This window comes from Chrysoperla carnea, chromosome 3, assembly GCF_905475395.1.
Source record: "Chrysoperla carnea chromosome 3, inChrCarn1.1, whole genome shotgun sequence".
Lineage (NCBI taxonomy): Eukaryota > Metazoa > Arthropoda > Insecta > Neuroptera > Chrysopidae > Chrysoperla > Chrysoperla carnea.
Window position 1 is genome coordinate 44,739,799 of NC_058339.1, and position 8,152 is coordinate 44,747,950.

The window sequence follows — 8,152 nt, forward strand, 5'->3', positions numbered from 1 at the left end:
ATTTGGGACCTGGCAATTCTTTAGATAATGGTACACCAGTGAATAGTATAGACGAAGTAGCAAGGGAACATGATTACGCTTATAATTCAAGTGAAACTTATTCAGATATAGTTAACCTTGAAGAAACCGGTTGATCGGCCGGCTGCGGCCATGGCCATGATCAGAACCATAGTTTCTTCAAGGTTAAAAGAAAAACACATGTGTACAAGGTTAAAAGAAAAACACAACAACAAGTCAAACCCGTCTCGGGTGCGGCGGTGACGGTAGAGGTAGGTAAATTATAAAAATTTTCATTAAAAATAGCTGGAAAAAATCATATAAATAGAAAAGAGTAGCAGCAGCAAGTATAGTTGACTATACAGTGAATCAGTAACAATTAAAAGTGCAAAAATGGCAGATGAACCACCAACTAAAAAACAAAAAACAACACACGAAGAAAACAGTGAACGAAGCGAATCATTAATGGAATTGACGATTGATCGTGTGGATACACCTGAATTGGACGGTATGTTTCGTGTATTCTTATGTTGGTTTTTACCAACATGTTTTGGAAGAGTATTTGATAGTCCAAGTGATTTCCAGAACTTTTGGAAGAAATCCTTAACAACTTTAAAGAAGTTGAGCCCGGAACTTCAAGTCAAACGAATAATAGCCAAAACAATACAAGTGGTGAACAATTTATGGACGGACCTACCAGCGAAGGAAACTGTAGATGGATGGGCAAATTTAGAGAAGAAATGTCTAGAAGACCATTTATTTTGCACAGAATACTTCGATGCCGAAATAAACGAGAAATTAGTGACATTCTTAAGGAGTTGGAAAAAAGAGTCAGCCGATACATGGGACAAATTTTGTGGGTCTCAGTCCACGACACAAGTGGATGGGAACACATCCACACGGTCCACGACTGCTCTTTCAACAAAAAACAATGTAGGTGCGGGATTCTCGCTGGATTCGATGTTGCGAAACCTAACGACAACGCCAATATCGCAACCTACAACGTTACAGACGAACGACTCCATGCTCTCTACGAGTATTTGCATAAGAGACCACGATCATTTAGATACGTATACGGCACCGAAACGAGAAGGGACAGATTATTTTATCCACCTGCGTGCAATTCCACTACATGTGGTTACAAATCCGAAAATCGACAAATCGCAGTACTGGATGCATGCGAGGCAAGAGCTGAAATTTTTCGTGAACGAAACAGGAACAACAGAAATTTCTCAGAAGTTTCTGGAACTAACGAGCACAGTGACGAAACAGATAACGGAGGATCCAGAAGTGCACCACGAACAACGAAAATTCAAGAACTGGTAAAATTTATGCTGAGCATAGCGACTTGTCCGATAAATAATACATGTGCAACGGTGGAATATTTAGATTCGAAATGGTCAACTATTAATCGAGAACATAAAATCTTCCAGATTGCTTGTAATAGAATTAACAGAGAGTTCCAGCATAAAACAATAGAATGGTTTAATGAATTCTATAAAACAAGCAATCCGAATTTCAATTGTTACGACGGAAGAAAATATATGTATTATTACGACGAAACCGACTCGACCGAAAAACTTAAAAGATTGTTATTGTTCCAATGTGACAATAATTACGACGCATATACTGATTTTTTAACAAATTTATATAAAACTTTAAATAAAATAAATGGCAAAAAAAATACAATTTTAATTAAAGGTCCCAGTAATGCTATGAAATCATATTTTGTACACATCATTACATCGTTTTTATTAATAAAAGGTCAAATACACAATATGAATAAAAATACATCATTCCCATTGGATGACTGTACTGACAGACGAATACTAACTTGGGACGAACCAAATTTCAGTAGAGAATATTTGGAAGATATAAAATTATTATTCTCAGGAGACCCGTGTGGAGCCAATGTAAAATATCAACACCAAACACAAATTCAAAAAACACCAATTATTGTCACGTGTAATAACGATCCTTTTCCTAACAACGAAGAATTCTCTAATCGAATGGTACGATATACATGGAAAATACCAGATTTCAGTCATACTTACACAAAGCAAATATGGCCGATTGCATTTTATAATTTATTGGAAGAAGCTGGAATAACAAACAACTATTTTGATTTTTAAAATAAAACAATTTATTGTATATATATGTATTTTTTATTATAATAAATTTTTAAAATTACATTATGTTTTTGTATAAAATGTTAAATTATATTCACTTAAATAATAGGCATTAGGTAGCTGGCGATGTAGTTACATTTACAAGAAAATAATTTCACTTCAAAGCTTTAAAATATAAACTTTTTCGATAGAGAAAGGTTGTTCTATTCATGTTCTGCTGAGTCAATTTTATGGAATATTATTCAATGTACAAAACCGAGTAATGTAGTGCAATTAAAACATGATTTATTGAAATATTGAAAATTTTCCGATGATATTATAGAGAGCATTAAATTCCTAAATTCTGACTTTTAGTTAACTTTTTGACGAGTTGTTTATCACGAAGATTACGGAATCATATTATATTAATTGCTAATAAATTTTAGTAATTAACTATATATTTCATGCCAACTTTAATTGAAATGTTTGAAAGATTAGTAATGTTAGTGCTATGTTCATAAATTAATAGAAAATATGTGTGCTTCATGATAATATCATAAATTAAATTTATTATTGATTTAATTACCCCTAATAATAATATTTCTAGGCTTATTTCACTAAGATCAAATATTGTCAAATATGTCATATACAGTGGCGTCTACAGTGTTTTTAGACAGGGTAGGCAGAAATTTTTAAAAGCTATTTATAATCAAAAATACTGCATGTTGGTTTTGGTTCATCGTCATGGTGAGTAAATAATGATGTAGGTATGATGTTAAAATGTTGTGTTTATTGATAGTTCTCGTAGATAAATGATATTAGATATCAGAATAAGATTATACACATTTGTTTGAATTATGTAGGGTAGGCGTTATATGGGTTCGTGGTTGACACCTTACTGACTCACAATTCATGCTTAACTATAGATTTATTCGTTGCTATCATTTACTATCCGATTTAAACGCTGACAAGTAAGCCATAAATGATTCGTCGGACAAATCAGACCTTTAATGGGATTAAAAACTAACGAAAAGGATTATTTGTGAAGCAGTATGAAGGACTTTAAATAGTCTATGCGGTATAAAATTTGAAAAGTCTATACATCTACCACATATTAAAATAGAAATCGTTGATATATCATTAAGTGATAGCGTGGGATAGTTCAGGATATTTTTAGCATTTTATATTATTTTGAAATTAATTTTATGATCTGTCAAATTTATATGTGACTATTGAAAGTTAGTAGGTATACTCGATTTCATTAAAATCGCATCAGTTAAAATATTCTAAGTGTACTCATTACATATAATTTTAGATCTAGGACATTAAGCTAATCATCTCCTCTACTAAACGCCTTACGTAGCCGCAGAAAAATTTTCGATTTTCATGTTTCAATAGAATTGTTCTTTTTGACTAATTTAATGTCCCAATCCCAAAATGGAATAAATTTTGACATGTATATGGAATAAATATAGGCGTGTGTTGATAATGGAATAAGTATTTGACAGTTAATATCTGCTTTCCTGGGTAGTAACTTAGCTAACATCTGCATGCTTACTTTTTGAGTTGTAGTAATGCTGATGGACAACAATTTAGGCTGTAAAAGAACTAGCTTGATACCCGCCAGCTTCACTGAGCTTAAAAGAAAAAACCACCGTTTTATAGCCTCCACCTCTCTTGACCTCACTTATCCCCCTTCCATAACACTTGAAGGGATTGTATGTACAGTTCTCAATTTTTTAAACTGTAAAATAGTCATTATTCATTAGTTATATCAGAATAGGTAGCCATGAATTGTTTGAGATTTACTGTTTCTTTAATTTATGGCTCAAAATGATGATCATTCTGTGATCATTATTTGGAACCATAGTTTCTGTAAAAATTTATCATAGTAAATGTCAGATTAAATTTTTTTTTAAATTTTTTTTAAGTAACATCTATTTATAATTTAAAACTCATGTGTTATTCTGATGTATGAGCTATATTTGCGTGAAAGCGTAACAAACAAACAAACAAACATCCTTACTTTCACATTTATAATTTATAGTGATAGGGATAGAGAGATATATAAAGATCTATCGTCTATCCTAAAACATGTAGTATACTCTAAGTATACACCATACATATTATTTTCGTGAATTCCTTGTTCTCTTTATAATATTACACAACGGTGTATAAAAATAAACATATATTTTATTTTTTGGCACTTCTGTTTTCGACAGTTATTTTAATTTTGATAATTATACTATCTGATGCAGAATTATAGTAAAAATATTGCCAAAACCTATAAAAAATTAATTCATGATATTTTTTGATTGATTACTACGTAGAATTTCACTATCTGCAATGTATCAAAAGTCCCAAAAAAATCCCACTATTGTCTCTTTTTTTCGCACGATTCATTTCTTTTTCAGTTTTTATCGCTATCCTGTCTGATGTATTGGATGAACTAGATGATTTTGTACTGAATGATCACTATTCGAAATTCGGCATGACTGTACAGCTCTAACGATATTTAATATAATTAATATTCAAGAAAAATTCAAAAATTATTGTCATTTTTCAAAGCTGAATATTGCGATAAAAATAAAGGACAGTTCAATTTTTCATTGCCTGCTGGGTAAATGAAAAAACGAAAAGAAAAGTAGGCGGTATTATCGAAGAGCGAGAAGATAGATTACTGATCAGTACTTTTGCTTAGCATCTGTAGGATCTTGTTTCTGCATATGATGATAAATACGTTGATAAATAATGAAAACAACTTAATTGATGATTTAAAGTCCACTTTCTGAGGTAAATTGGTTGTTAGCGGAACTAAAGTAGTATATTCAGCATGATAACCATGTACTTAATTGATCATATATAAGATTAATAAGAAATAAGAATCACCAGGTTATCACAATTCCTTTGTTTCTTACTACTTGCGTCCTTTTTGCTCGACTGAAGGGGATATTTTTCTTCCGAATGTCTCTTGTGACGATCATATAGTGAAATCATTAATTTGAATCATACCAAGATCATAATAACGACGAAAGCGGAAATCAATTCAGTACAACAAAAATTTGAAAATTGTAGATTATATGTGCTTTAAAATAAAAGAATCAATACCAAGCAGGATATATATTCTTATAATAAGCAGGGTATATATATACTTTAAAATTGTATAATTTGTCATATTGTTAATGAAAAATAGTTGTTTTTTAATGAAAGAGAAGAAGAATGATGCATAAAGAAGTAAACTTATAAATTATATGAAATTCAAAGAATTGAATTGTTTATGAAATTGAGATGTATACAACAAAATTTAATTTGAATATTATTATTAATTTAATTTTGATAATAAAATCGTTTATTGTTATGCAAAATAGAAAATTATTTCAGTGCTCGCGAATTTATGGTGTGAAATATGCTAACGACTTCTGTATACATAATAAAATATTGATCACAAGGTATATACACATAGAGGTAATATTTTGCAATGTTTTAAGCGTTGGAAATGTGTCAATTTTAGACTTTTGTCATAATGAAAATTTAGAAAGTGCTAAAATGTTAAAATATCGAAATAAAAAAATAAAAGAAGATAATATTATGAAATACAATTTTTATTTAGTTCCGGCATATTTTTAATAAATTATCTTTTTCAGTAATTTATGTTTGTATATTTTTACAAAAATCAGTCAGTACCATTTTATAAATAGAAAGTATCTTTTATGAAATACAAACAGGGGTTCTTACCGTACTAGTGAATTTTACTACAGGCTTAGTACGCTCCAGAGTAATTATTTTTGGAATAGATCTTTTATGGATTTGTGTGTATATCTGTTTATTGCATCGAATAAAGTGCAGTATAAAGCTGTGTTTATTTTAGACTCATTTAATCGGGATGGATTTAGATATGCTGGATGGAAATCTAAGGCTGATTTTTTAGATTAAAAGATATCTGGTAGTTTACGTACTAGTGTATTTTACTACAAGCTGAGTACGCTTCAAAGTAGCTAATTTTTTGGAATAGATCGATATGGATTTGTGTGTATATCTATTTATTGCATTTACTATTACTACTATTACTATTTTCATAAAATTCATTCTTCAAGGGGGTGAAAGTTTATAAGAAACTATGTCATTTTTGAAGTTAGAAATGTAAAATTTGATATATAAGACCATCATTAGAGACAAAAGTTTATTTTACTTTTTTCATAAAAATTCATTCTTTAAGAGGGTCAAATTGGGGATGAAAGTTTATATGAAACTCTGTAATAATAGTGGTGAAAAAAGGATGATTGTTTATATGAAAATTCGTCAGTTTTGAATGAACTACCTAACCGATTTTAAAAATTATTTCACCTATGAAGTATAATAAGTTACAATGCAGAGTTTTTGAGATATCGCAATATTTGGATTGATTTTAGTCCGTATCTCAAAAACTATTCGACCAGTCATCAAATATATCCGATTTTTGTACTTTTTGAGTCAAAATGACCTTATATAGGCTCAAAATAACCCAATACATACTATTTATGAAATTTGAACAACAAATGGAAAAGAGTCCATCATAGACACGTACATGAAGAAATTATAAGAGATTCATTTTTTCATCTTTGATGATGGAATCCTGAAAACAGTATTGGGATGACCAAGATTGAAGGTATATCTAGACAACTTTCTATTACATTTGTATCAAAAAGCTGTTAGGATTAAATTTTTCAATTTCTTTTTACCTTGCAAGTACTAACATTAAGATAATAATGTTATATCCATATTTTTAGTCAGCATTTTTAATTCATATAAAATATTAAAATATTAAAGCATAATAAAAACTTTAATAGTATTATCATTATGATTCTGAATAAAAAATATTATTTAAAATTTTCATTGATTTCAAGGAAAAACAACCTTTGAGATTGTTGATGTTTTGTATGACTCAATAATGATGCAGCAAAACGTCTTATGGAAAAACATTTTATCTTTTGATAATTTATTCTTTCAGGATGGGTCAGTAATAACTAAGTTGGCACCATATGGAAAACGTTGAAAAAAATAAAAAATTTGAATAAATTTACTCAAATTTCATTGGTCGAAAATTTTGAGAACTGATTTCATATAATATTATAAGACTTTTGTAAAAACACAAAACTGGATCATCTTCCAGCGTTTCGTATTTTTTTTTCAGAAGCATGTTGTTATATCACTGACTTTATTGCTTTAATTTGTTATATGACTGAATTTGCGAATTTATTCAACAGTACAATTGCTCTTTAACCTTTTATTTTCCACTTTGACGATGAAAGTAAAACTTTTCGAAATCTGCTTTGGTTTCTAACATATCAAAAGCTAAATAATGAAAGAAAATTTTCATTTGGCGACATTTCGAAAATTACTCCAGATATCGAACATTTTTATTCTTACTTTTCGTCTTATACTGTCAAGTTATGACATAATTCACCATCAAAAGAGAAAATAAATATTTTTTAATTATGAGTCCACACTATCGTGCTCCTACATCCTTAATTAGTCGGACACAACGAGTTTGTTTTGTTTTCAATAATTTATTAAGGTTTTAATTTTAATATAAATAGTTTTTCTTTATTTTTTTCACCGTTTTACCATAAAACCAATGTTAAATATGCCTACTTTTGAGGTCATTTATTTATTTAAATAATCGGGCAACTCCTCCTTAAATTTTAAGAATTGATTTAGATTTAATCCTACTTCATATACTTTTAAATCAAGCTTTTACATGCTTAAGATTCGTATTAAAGTTAAGATCTCGCTGTAGTTGATGACTTTTGAACATCGATGGCTTTCTCGTTGTGAAACACGGGTGTACTATTATAAAACAACTAATTATAATTTTTTTTTCTTAAATCTACAATATAGTAGAATAGAAGGGTCATATTACATTTTATATAATGAAATGGAAGTATTAATTATTATACTAGTCATAAATTCTTACATAACGAGTTAATTTTAATTATATTAATTTCATGTATTTGAAAATAATATATTATTCTGGAGCGCAGAGAATGTTATAATATGGATACTATAGT

The 8,152-nt window shown here is 29.3% G+C and overlaps 1 protein-coding gene across 1 annotated transcript; it reads left to right on the forward strand.

The window, feature by feature from the left end:
* Positions 1-299: 299 nt before the first annotated feature.
* LOC123296056 lies at positions 300-2,129 on the forward strand. The gene is made up of 2 exons (XM_044877518.1): positions 300-505; positions 583-2,129. The coding sequence occupies exons 1-2, from the start codon at positions 391-393 to the stop codon at positions 2,127-2,129; spliced, it is 1,662 nt and encodes a 553-aa protein (XP_044733453.1). The 5' UTR covers positions 300-390.
* Positions 2,130-8,152: the final 6,023 nt, after the last annotated feature.